At 38.0% G+C, this 12,970-nt stretch overlaps 3 protein-coding genes across 4 annotated transcripts in view; 1 reads left to right on the forward strand and 2 right to left on the reverse strand.

Annotated features, from left to right (window-relative positions):
- Nucleotides 1–981, reverse strand: LOC136980824 (uncharacterized). The gene has a single exon (XM_067277055.1). The coding sequence runs from the start codon at nucleotides 979–981 to the stop codon at nucleotides 1–3; it is 981 nt and encodes a 326-aa protein (XP_067133156.1).
- Nucleotides 982–4,460: 3,479 nt separating this feature from the next.
- Nucleotides 4,461–5,441, reverse strand: LOC136980996 (uncharacterized). The gene has a single exon (XM_067277258.1). The coding sequence runs from the start codon at nucleotides 5,439–5,441 to the stop codon at nucleotides 4,461–4,463; it is 981 nt and encodes a 326-aa protein (XP_067133359.1).
- Nucleotides 5,442–12,097: 6,656 nt separating this feature from the next.
- msk (importin-7 msk) overlaps nucleotides 12,098–12,970 on the forward strand; it is a 94,790-nt gene continuing 93,917 nt past the window's right edge. For both annotated transcript variants that reach the window (XM_067271269.1, XM_067271339.1), the window contains exon 1: nucleotides 12,098–12,287. In XM_067271269.1, coding sequence (XP_067127370.1) covers nucleotides 12,162–12,287 — 126 coding nt within the window. In that variant the 5' untranslated portion in view covers nucleotides 12,098–12,161. The remainder of the gene's footprint in view (nucleotides 12,288–12,970) is intronic.

A 12,970-nucleotide genomic window follows, 5' to 3' on the forward strand; every position in this document is an offset into this window, starting at 1 on the left:
TTAGTTTAAACGTTTTCCTTTTTCATTACCCTTCCTTTTCCAGCTTACTTTTCGTTCGGGACTATTGGGCATCTTGACATTTGTTTGATCATTTTGTCCTTTCCCTTTTGGACAATTCCTCGAAAAATGTCCCACCTCACCACATGAATAACAGGTCATGGGTGACTTTGCCGGTGCAAAAGTTTTCGGCTCTAGCTGCTTACTTACTTTTCGACAGTCCTTAATCTGCTTTGCACTGTCAGGAGAACCTTGGTCGTTTCGTCTAAATTCGTACTCTTTCGCAGTACGTACTAACTCGTTTAATGAATAAGAACGGCGATTTTCCAGATACTCACGTAACGGAAGAGGCATCTGGGCAACTACACATTGTATAATTTCCTCATCTCGAGCTAACGGTCTCCACGTGCGGTATAGCTGCACTGTGGTCCATATAAACTGCTCGACTCCATTGGTTCCTGTGTATTGTCGACTAAATAGTTCTTTAGCGACAGCTACTTCGTCAGCTAAAGGAGCGTAAAGATCCAGAAAAGATCGCTTAAACAACGGCCAACTGTTGCCGATTCGGTGGCGTCCTTCATTCTTCCACCACATTGCTGGGCTACCGCGAAGACAACTAGCGGCAGTATCAACCCATCTAGTGTTCGGTATTTGGTTTACCAGGAAATGCTGTTCGAGGTCCTGCAAAAAATCATTAGCAGTTAATGCTGACCTACCGTTAAATTGGATGGCTGGCGGCGGCGGTGCAGTCTGAAGCCAGACCATCGATGCATTAGATGTAGGCACTTCCTGTCTCGGAGTAGAAGTTTCGGGCCGTACAGCACTTGTAACGTTCGGTGTTGTTGGCTCTACAAGTCCAGACGTGACACATGAAGTCAGATGAGTCACGGCATTTGACAAGGATGACACTTGTTGCAACAGTACTGACAATTGTTGTTGCAACTGGTTATATTCGGCTCGGGTGACTGGTGCACTATCTTCCATTTTTTTTTTCTGAGATTACGAGGTGTTATTCCTCTAAGCTAAAGTCAAGATCAACAAAGAAAGCAACAAAATCTAATATTAACCTTTAGGGTCCCTGTTCGGGCGCCAGTTGTAAAGTACTATTTTAATTTACAACGATTATCGACTCTACCGTGTCGGAAACAACCGTTAACCTACCGGGTACTTTACTCGGATTCGCGTTAGCGTGCCAGGCCTGGACTTTAAGCGTGCACCGAATTAAATAAAGACAATATTTGTCAATAGAAAAAAACCAAAGATTTAATTAATCGTTTAGCAATAACTATGTACAATATTTAGTAAAATCAAACAATAATTTATTCAAAGAAATTCAACAAAGTCAACCCGACAATTCTCAATTCAAATCTATGTCTAACTTAACTCTATTCCCCTTGGGAATCCGACAAAACCAAAAGTTTAACTTATAACAATAATTCTTATAAACTAGAAATCCTAAGCGTCACCTCAATATACTCGGAACCTATTTCCTTAAACTCTCAAGACTTTCTCAGACTGTCGATCCAAACTTCGAATCACTTCAAAATCACCTTGGAACTACTCGAGATCCTATCGGACACCTCTCTATTACTGCTGCGAAGCTCACCAAGCTCGTTGCTATCAGAATTCACCTCACCGTCTTCACTTGAGATTCGGGATTTATAGTGTGAGGTGACGTCACAATTCTTAATGCGGTCACTCCCCTCATTTACATACTTAAATGCTAACAATAACGTTTTTCATCGTCTGGCAGCCCTTTTTCCGACAGTTTACTCACTAACCTTTTACATTATTAGTTTTTACAATTCTTTCCGGGACGTTTTTTATTACTTAAGGTTTAGCGAGTTTATTTCGTGCTTGTGGGTTCTCCCCCCCCTCTTCTCGGTGCGGACCTATTCTTTGCCGCTCGGGGCGCGAAAATGTGCGTGAGTCCTATGGCGCTTTTCTTTCGTCGGTGAGTTGGGTTTTAATTCTTCTCTTTTTAATTACTGAAGGTGAATGGTGAGGAAACCTTCGTCCTAACAAAACATAAGCCCCAAACAAAAATAGAATAATAGGCAAAATAAAAGTAAAATAAAAAATAACGCTCGGACTTTGGTTCCTTACACCCCTTCCCCTTTAGAGTAAAGAGAAAGTTATTTCTCTTTTTACTTACTGCCAAAATCCTCCAACTCTTTTTTCTTTTAAGTAGTGCGCCTTATTTACAATTGCTGCCAGGTTACAAAGGAATCCGTCCCTTACAATGATTTATCATAAGCGAGAGTGACTCGTTGCTTAGTAACTTTATTCTAACGTAATGATACAATAGAGGGGAAACTGTTGACATGTGCTCATTTCGTGTTCCAAGGTTTGTTGCCATTTTCACGCTCTAATTTGGCGTGAGCAGGGTGAAACGTTAACCCAAAATTTTGTTCTAACGATTATTATCATCTTTCTTACGCTACGGACTGATTGTCGGGTTATAATTTAGCATTGTTAATGGTTTTAGTGTGTGGTTACTCCAGTCCGTCATCGTGAGAAAAACAAAACAAAAAAATAATTTTTTTTTTTTTTTTTTTTTTCTTCTTCCCCCCCCGTAGCCAAAATCCTTTCCCTTCTAGGGACCCTTGGATTACAATTAATTTGGTCAAGGACCATCTGTAAAGAAAAATATATACCTCTGGTTTCCTTCTCTATCTTTGAGCTCTCGGCTTCCTGGTGAGACCGGCGAGTTGTCTGTAATCCACTCGTTGCATCGGTCGTAATCGTCGCTGGATGACTCCAGACGGTCTAGCTCTGGCGATGGACGGCGCTCGGGTTCCGTGATCCATCGACGATCCCGTAACGGAGTGTGATCCTCTAACGTTGCCCCTATTGGTTGCGAGTAGGGGTGTAGTAGTTTTCCTCTTTGGAAAAAGGGTGTATCGCTTCAGATTAGCGATGTGTTGACTTCCGTGGCTGGCCCCAGTGTGGGGATCTTTTATCTCGTAAACTACTGGTGAGATAATCTTAGCGATCTCGTAAGGTCCTGACCACTTAGGTGCCAATTTAGCGCTGAAGTGTCGGCTAGAAGAAGAAATAGGGTGAGCTTTTAAGACAACTAATGAACCCACCTTGAATGTATCTGGCCGTCTTCGTGAATTGTAAGCCCTTCTCTGTTTCTGTTGTGCAGTTCGCACGTTGTCTCGGGCTTGTTTTCTTATCTGTTGTAATTCTGCCCATTTTTCTCTAATAGTCGTAGGGCGACTTGGATAAGCCGTTAGACGGTCCCACGGGAGTGCAATCTCTCTCCCGAGATGTAGTTTAGCTGGCGTATATTTCGTCGAATCCTGTTCTGAAGTTCGTAAGGCCAGCGCAAATTCCGATATATGTGTGTCCCATTCTTTGTGGTTCCTTTCGATGTATGCCGCAATCATCCTACCCAAGGTGCGGTTTGTTCTTTCCGTAAAATTCGACTGAGGGTGATATGGCGTCGTCAGGATATGCTTAATTCCGGTGCGGTTACAAACTTCCGCTAGGAGGTGAGATATGAATTGGGGTCCGTTATCGGATACTAAGATTTTTGGCATGCCATACCTGCAAAAGTATTCTTTATACATACAATTTACCACATTTTCCGCGGTAATCTTCCGCAGGGGAAAAATCTCCACCCACTTACTGAAATAATCCACCATAACAAGAAGATACTGATTACCTTTGTTGGACTTGGGATAGGGTCCCATAATGTCTACGCCTACCTTTTCCCCTGGTTCCGTTATCTCGGGGACTTGCATTAGTCCGGCCGTTTTCTTCTGGTCGAACTTCGTTATCTGGCATGTATGGCATCCTAGTACATATTCTTTTATGTCCTTTCTCATTCCAGGCCAATAGCAACGTTGTTGTATTTTTTTCGTAGTCTTTCGTACACCTAAGTGGCCAGCAGTGGGATGATTGTGTAGTTCTTGTAATACATCCTCTCGTAAGTTGTACGGAATTACTGTTACTAACCTTTCACCACTTAAAGTGGTTTGGAGTTCGTCCCACTTAGGTGAAATTCTCTCTTTGGGATGACTTACGTCCAAAGAAATTAACAATGGACTTTTAAAATCCATTGTCATTCTATGATTCTTGGCGAAATCACGCCCTAGTAAGCATGGTATTATAAGTCCTTTCTACTACTACGCACGCTTGTCGAAGGGTAACACTTCCAATCTGGATTTTTGCCAGGAATTTTCCAATGGAGGTTCCTTTTCCTCCTTCAATGGCTAACTTAAAATTCGGTCCTGCTTGTAACCGAATATTTCTATTCTGCAAAGAAATTCTCCTCCACACTAACTCATTGATTAAAGTAAAGTCAGAACCCGTATCAATCCGGGCTGAGGTTAGTACTCCATTAATAAAAATATTTACCTCAGGCAACTTGGAGGCTTCACTCACGATTAGTCCTACAGTGGAGGTATTTGGATCCATATTGGAGACAGGATCCTCCCCTCGCTGTCTCCAGTTTAGTTTAAACGTTTTCCTTTTTCATTACCCTTCCTTTTCCAGCTTACTTTTCGTTCGGGACTATTGGGCATCTTGACATTTGTTTGATCATTTTGTCCTTTCCCTTTTGGACAATTCCTCGAAAAATGTCCCACCTCACCACATGAATAACAGGTCATGGGTGACTTTGCCGGTGCAAAAGTTTTCGGCTCTAGCTGCTTACTTACTTTTCGACAGTCCTTAATCTGCTTTGCACTGTCAGGAGAACCTTGGTCGTTTCGTCTAAATTCGTACTCTTTCGCAGTACGTACTAACTCGTTTAATGAATAAGAACGGCGATTTTCCAGATACTCACGTAACGGAAGAGGCATCTGGGCAACTACACATTGTATAATTTCCTCATCTCGAGCTAACGGTCTCCACGTGCGGTATAGCTGCACTGTGGTCCATATAAACTGCTCGACTCCATTGGTTCCTGTGTATTGTCGACTAAATAGTTCTTTAGCGACAGCTACTTCGTCAGCTAAAGGAGCGTAAAGATCCAGAAAAGATCGCTTAAACAACGGCCAACTGTTGCCGATTCGGTGGCGTCCTTCATTCTTCCACCACATTGCTGGGCTACCGCGAAGACAACTAGCGGCAGTATCAACCCATCTAGTGTTCGGTATTTGGTTTACCAGGAAATGCTGTTCGAGGTCCTGCAAAAAATCATTAGCAGTTAATGCTGACCTACCGTTAAATTGGATGGCTGGCGGCGGCGGTGCAGTCTGAAGCCAGACCATCGATGCATTAGATGTAGGCACTTCCTGTCTCGGAGTAGAAGTTTCGGGCCGTACAGCACTTGTAACGTTCGGTGTTGTTGGCTCTACAAGTCCAGACGTGACACATGAAGTCAGATGAGTCACGGCATTTGACAAGGATGACACTTGTTGCAACAGTACTGACAATTGTTGTTGCAACTGGTTATATTCGGCTCGGGTGACTGGTGCACTATCTTCCATTTTTTTTTTCTGAGATTACGAGGTGTTATTCCTCTAAGCTAAAGTCAAGATCAACAAAGAAAGCAACAAAATCTAATATTAACCTTTAGGGTCCCTGTTCGGGCGCCAGTTGTAAAGTACTATTTTAATTTACAACGATTATCGACTCTACCGTGTCGGAAACAACCGTTAACCTACCGGGTACTTTACTCGGATTCGCGTTAGCGTGCCAGGCCTGGACTTTAAGCGTGCACCGAATTAAATAAAGACAATATTTGTCAATAGAAAAAAACCAAAGATTTAATTAATCGTTTAGCAATAACTATGTACAATATTTAGTAAAATCAAACAATAATTTATTCAAAGAAATTCAACAAAGTCAACCCGACAATTCTCAATTCAAATCTATGTCTAACTTAACTCTATTCCCCTTGGGAATCCGACAAAACCAAAAGTTTAACTTATAACAATAATTCTTATAAACTAGAAATCCTAAGCGTCACCTCAATATACTCGGAACCTATTTCCTTAAACTCTCAAGACTTTCTCAGACTGTCGATCCAAACTTCGAATCACTTCAAAATCACCTTGGAACTACTCGAGATCCTATCGGACACCTCTCTATTACTGCTGCGAAGCTCACCAAGCTCGTTGCTATCAGAATTCACCTCACCGTCTTCACTTGAGATTCGGGATTTATAGTGTGAGGTGACGTCACAATTCTTAATGCGGTCACTCCCCTCATTTACATACTTAAATGCTAACAATAACGTTTTTCATCGTCTGGCAGCCCTTTTTCCGACAGTTTACTCACTAACCTTTTACATTATTAGTTTTTACAATTCTTTCCGGGACGTTTTTTATTACTTAAGGTTTAGCGAGTTTATTTCGTGCTTGTGGGTTCTCCCCCCCCTCTTCTCGGTGCGGACCTATTCTTTGCCGCTCGGGGCGCGAAAATGTGCGTGAGTCCTATGGCGCTTTTCTTTCGTCGGTGAGTTGGGTTTTAATTCTTCTCTTTTTAATTACTGAAGGTGAATGGTGAGGAAACCTTCGTCCTAACAAAACATAAGCCCCAAACAAAAATAGAATAATAGGCAAAATAAAAGTAAAATAAAAAATAACGCTCGGACTTTGGTTCCTTACACCTTTAAGACGTATTTTTAGTTTTAGTTAGTTGATTAAGCGTCACTTCGTTGTGCCAGTATACCAAATACAAATAGCAACACGGTTTCGATAGTACCAAAGATCTTTGACTGTCAAAGTCTTTCTTTTGAGGGGGTGTTAATATGGAGACTGTCAGTCACGAAAAGGAGTACGATTTATTAGTGAGTAAGACACCTTACACTTAATTTTTTAGTCTTTTAAAAGCATCATCTACTTTATGAGCAAATTTAAATGCTGTATCGATTATACTTGGGTTATGCAGACAACATGCTGTTTGCAAATTTTAGTACAAATGTTTGGTATGGTCCTTACCGGAGTTTTAATAGTTTGTCTTGTTATTTGGACCAACCTCTGTTTCACAGACCTGCATTATCGCGCGTCGGCTCTTAGTTTCTTTGCCGGTGTTTCAGAATATAAAACAAATATAACCAAAATTTTATTTGGACAAAATTTCAGGAGTTTATAAGGAATTCACATAGACACATACGACAGCTTTTATATTATTAATATAAATTTTTTACATTAAAAACTTACATGAGAGTATAATGAAAAAGGTAAAAGAATTAATGTTAGATTGTTCGCTAACAGTCCTAATTGACCTAAATATAATTTGTGTAATTTTTCAAGAAACGGAGATGATGTCAACGTAGTTTACAACATCTTATATAGGGTACGTACTGTACAGTACGTGTCAATGTTTAAATTATGGCAACGCAACACTTGGGCGATCTGCCTAGGGGGTGCCTTCCAGGAGGACTTTTTAAGGGAAAATGGCCCCTGTTTAGGCGTTACGGACGTGGAGAAAACCCGGAAAACTCCACGTGGCCAGCCCCTCCGAGCGAGGCGCAAACCCACGACCGAACTCCCAGTGTTCAGGGTACGAAGACGGCTTGGCCACTGGTAGGCCCGGTACTGTACAGGAGGGTCTAATGATGTGTTCACTTGTTTATAATCGATCAGCGCCGCCGTAACTTATCCGTTACAATTCCCAGACACGCACCTGTTATCAAAGAGTTGACCGTTACGATTTGACCGTTACGAGATTGACGGTTGCGATTTGCGCTGATCGATTATAAACAAGTGAACACATCATTAGACCCTCCTGTACATGTCAAATATTAGTGATAGGATTAATGATTAGTAATGGCATCTAGTTAAATAGAACAGAAAATGTGTCAATCATAAAAGTGGCAGTTGTAAAGAGATTGCTCGCAAACGAAATGAATTCTACTATACAGTACTTTACATTAAAGCAAAAGAAAAATGATTTTATTAGAAGTTTTTATTAAAAATTTTTTAGTAAATTTAAAAACATCAATGTTTAAATTTCGTATAGACTTTTTCAAAAATTTAACTCAGTTATAACTAAATATTATTAAACTACAGCCACAACTTTTCTTTTGGATCTATAGGCATTTGTTCCTTCGATTTTCAAAATTTTTAGAAAATGATCATATTTTTCAAAAGTTTAACAAAAAGTGATATTACAAAACTGAACTTGCAAGTTTAATAAAGAAAATGGGTTTTTGTTTTTTTTTTATTTTTTATTTTTAACGTAAAATGTATTTAAAAGAATATAGATAATATTCGGTAGTCATTCCGGAAGATCCGGTTCCGATTTCACTGTTCAAAATTTTATTAGTGGCTTGTCCCTGTTCTTTCGCCTTATGGTGACTCTAATTGTGAATCTGGCCAAACTCATAATGGGAGTGCAAAACAAGCTTCTTTAGTAAGTTTCTATGCGCTAAGAGCCGCCTTAAGAAGGTTGAAAAGTTTCAAAAGTACATACTACAACATTGACTACAAATATATAAAAGAAAAATAGTAAAAATTTATTTCAATAGAGTTTCTACAAGAACAAATAAAGTTTAGGTATGCAATGCTCTTGAGGTCCCGGTATTAATAAAGTTTAAATTAATTTAAACTAGTTAAAATAATACAGAACAGCGACTTTTCAATCTAAGCTGCCTTTACAGATTCCTGTTCTGCGTAAAGACATACAGCTTTTGTTTTAAAATTTGAAAAAGAAAGTTGCAGTTTGGTTAATTGTTTTTTATATTAAATTTACATTGAAACTTAACGTAAACAAAAAAGACCAACAAATATTTAACCAGAAGAAAAGCCAAAAAAGTTTTCCTAAACGCCGCAAAAATTCATGATATCAAACGTCTGCGGAAAATTTATTTTGGAGAAAGTTGGGAAACATTAGTTTATTTCAGATTCTACTGAGATTTGTTCTCACGCGAAGCTGCGGATGTATTATAGAAGAAAAACATGAAGAATATTGCAAGTTTGCACGAATTCCTAATATTTTGACAATTAAGTCCTGTAGTTTTAATTATTATGCTATCCGAATAAACACTTTTAATCTGCATTTTCCGAAAGATAGGTATCTCTTATTATCAATATTACTGTCGTTTCAAAACTCGAAAAATCCTATCTAAATGACCCGCCGAAACGCATTATAACGCTTCGGCCCTCCAAATATTGTCACCGCCGGGGTCTATATCGTTTTTGGCGCTATCTGGACTCCTCTTTGCACGTCTTCTATGTAGCTTAATGGAATTGAGTTCATTCTGAAAATTTAATGGACCAAATTTGATAAAACATTTTCATTTTCCGTTAATTGCGACGACGAATCCAAAAATGCAATAAAAATTGGGATCCATGATTTCATTTTCGAGATACAATAGAGACAAAGTGATAATGTCTATGCATCCTAATGGAATTGAGCGTGCGTAACAGAATTTAGAGGACAAAAATTTAAAAAAAAAGTTAAATTGTTTTATTGTCAAAAAATATAAGAAATAGATTTATACAATAGAAAAAAATTATTTATAATTTATAAAATTAAATCAATTTGAAATTTTCAAGTAATACGGTATCATAAATATTTAAGTATTTAACTTATCAATAAGTAATACTCAATAATTCATAAAGAAATCTAAGATATTCGATCATTATTTTAATATTTAATAGCTTTTTTAAAACTTGTCAGTCAATTTGCAAATTTTGTTAACAAGGTCAAAGGTTAAAGCTTAAGTATCGTTTTTCGGTCTGTACAGTCGGAAGAATAACTTATTGGTTAGGATTTTGACTACGACACACTCGATTTAAAAATCGAGCGTGACTCAAACTTACGTTTAGAGCTTCAGTTTTCGCCACACCAATTCTAGAGGCAAACGGATGGTGCCACTACAAAGATTGAGTAAATTGTATCAGGTTGTAAAGGTTAAATTTAGACATTTCGATTTTTTCAAGAAACAACTGGAAAAAATGTTCTAGAATGTTCGATTTCGGTATGTAATCAGAGTAACCAAAAAGGCGTTTCATCATATATTTCATTGGAAATAGAGCATCAGGAATGTTTAACAATATGAAACTTTCGAAATAATACATTCGCGCGCTGTTTCTGTATCACTTCGAAAGTGGCCACAACGCAACGAAGCCTCACGATCTCATCTGCAAAGCGTTTGTTAAAGCACTTATGGATGAACAAAGGTCAACCAGCTGTTGCACATGTCAAAGGACCGATAGCGCAGAATCAGCATTTGTTTGGCATCAATTGATAGAGCTGCTACCAATTGATATCACTATCACGAAAGAACTCTACTGTGAATAACTGGATCGTTTGAACATCGAGATCAAAGAAGTAGGAGCAAACATTGATAAAGTCCGATACCGCCACCACAACGCTTTGGCACGTAGAGCAAAGATAACCTTAGAGAAATTGCAAATCTGTGCTACCTTGTTCACCTTGGTGCCAACTAGCTACCTATTTCGCGCCCTACAAAACTATACTGCCAATATACTGTTCAATGACAATACCCGTCTCTCAAGACTTTTTTCAAAGAAAAACTCCAGTCATTTTATGCCGACAGGATGCAAACTTTGCAACAAAGGTGGCGAAACGTGATTGGTATTAATAGCGATTACCTATCAGGTGAAATTGTCATCTTTATTGAGTTAACTGTCAATAAAGCTTTTTAAACACAATTTCACCTTTACAACTCGATGAATTATTTGTAAATTGTAACTTACTAAAATTGCACTTTCAATGAGTTACCAAATCTAAAACGAGTAATTTCATGTGTTTCAAATCGAATCGTTTTTACCACTTCAGAATTATAAGACTAGAGTGGCCGTATGGTCAAAGTGTAAGTCGACCGAATGGCCGAAGTTTCGATTCCCGGTCTCTCAGAGACCGGGAATCGAATCTGAACGGGTCAAAAACTCCAGGGATTTTTCGGGGATGGTCTGTCCCGGATACATAGACTCCATCCCTCACCTCCCATTGTGGGCCTTTTTTTAAAATTCTTTCCGCCTTGTGGGCACTAAAGCTTAGTTCACACTGAGCGCGATTCGCTGGAGAAAGCGATAAACAGAGCGAATAACACGTCAGACATGACGTCGTTTCCGGCGACTTTCATCATTTCGCGAATCGCTTCGAAATTCGGAACTGTTGAGCTTTTCCGCTAGAGAAAAAATTTCACATCAATCGTATTCCCGCTAGTTGTCACGTGGTTCTTGTTGTTTTCAAGACGTTCTTGAAAACAACAAGAACCACGTGACAACTAACATTTCTGCAAACAACAAGAACGTGGTTCTTGTTGTTTGCAGAAACTTTCTCACGCAACAGAATACATATTGTAATTACGGTTTTTTAATATTTCTCTCACCCAGCATCGTTTTCTTTTTGACTTATTTTTCTTTCTCAATAAATAAACAAATGTGGTTAACGACGGAATATCGGAAGCGGCCATTTTGTTTTTCGAGATGACGTTTTCGCTGGTTTGCAAATGGTTGGCTCTTTAAATTTCGCAATCGCTTTTCGCTTTTGGTTGTATGGGTCAATTTCGCTAAGCGAATAAAACTCGCTTTTCGCTTTTATCGTTCGCTTTCGCTATTCGCTCAGTATGAACTAAACTCCTGTTTAGAGGTCCTCTTCTAGCAAGTCCATTATGAGTTCGGACAAGCCCACAATGGACCTTGCCCCCTGCCAAGATGGTGAGGGGAACTCGTCCGGATTTGAACCCGGGTCCCCTAGAGCGGTAGGCTGCTATCTTGACCGCTTGGCTATCCGTCCTTCCCATTGTGGGCCTAGTCAAACAAGCATACAGAAAAGAGATAAAGAATATCTATGACATTATTATATTATAAATGCATTTTAATGAAGGATTAAAAAATAAATTTGGTTTAAAATCTTCCAAGAAGAATATATCTCGGTTACATCGTACATTACAATTAATCGAAAATACTTTCTCCATATTTTCCCTACAACTTATTGATCGACTTCGCCGTAACATTACTCACCAACGTTTCCCGTTTGACATTTAACGTTTGACAATGAAATTTACATTGACATTAAAAAAGTTATTTTTTTAAGATTATTTTTCTATAATTTAAATCTTAATTTTTTAAGAAAAGAATTCAAGATCTAATTAATTATTTTTATTATATATATATATAAATTTTTTTTCTTTATAAGAAAATCTCAATTATAAGAAGAGGGCGCTACTTAGTTAACTTTCTTGTTCACGCTGGTTGTATACTTCACAGCCACCTTTCTTCAATTTTATGACCACAAGCAGTAACATTCGACGCAGTTTAGAAACAAAAATGGATACAAATAAACTAGTGGAAATTTTAAAAGCGACGATCGATCCTAATCAAAGAGAAGTAGCCGAAAAACAATTAGATCAGGTAATTAATGAAAATTCATCCGACTTGCCGGCTTATGTTAGGCTTAATAAACGATTTAAAAAGTTTTCTAAGTTAATATTTCTACAGAAAATAACCATACAAAACGATAAGAAATACTCAAAACTATCGAAGTTTTATTAATTTATATAAATAAAGCTGTATACAATTGTAACATTGTAATGGATATCGTGGATGTGAAAGAATGGAGGAAGCACATGCTACACATAGGAGGTAAAACGTGTTAGGCTTAGACCAGCCAGGATCTACATGAAACTTCATTAAGCAAAATGAATGATAATTCATTTTATAAATTGATTTTTGTTAGTTAAAACGATTGCAGACGTGATATTGAATGAAAGATATATAATTTTGAAATGTCAAGTTTAATTTTGTGAAATTGATAATTATTTGAATGACGTTTTTCTTTTTTTTTTTGTTTATTTTTTTATTTTGGTTATAATAACGCGATTAGTTCGAGTTTTAATATTTATTATGTTATTCAATTGATTTAAAAAGTATTAAGTTTTAATTGCTGTCAATTTGTATCTTATTGTAACTAATATATGTCATCATTTATATTTATATGAATTGTGATTGCACTAGATCTATGATATTTTGAGTCATTCCGACTTGTGCATTGTTGGAATGCAAGTCGAGTAAAAAGAATTGAGTCAAATTTAAAA

This window comes from Centruroides vittatus, unplaced genomic scaffold (genome assembly GCF_030686945.1).
Source record: "Centruroides vittatus isolate TY-2023 unplaced genomic scaffold, ASM3068694v2 contig_10, whole genome shotgun sequence".
NCBI classification, from domain to species: domain Eukaryota; kingdom Metazoa; phylum Arthropoda; class Arachnida; order Scorpiones; family Buthidae; genus Centruroides; species Centruroides vittatus.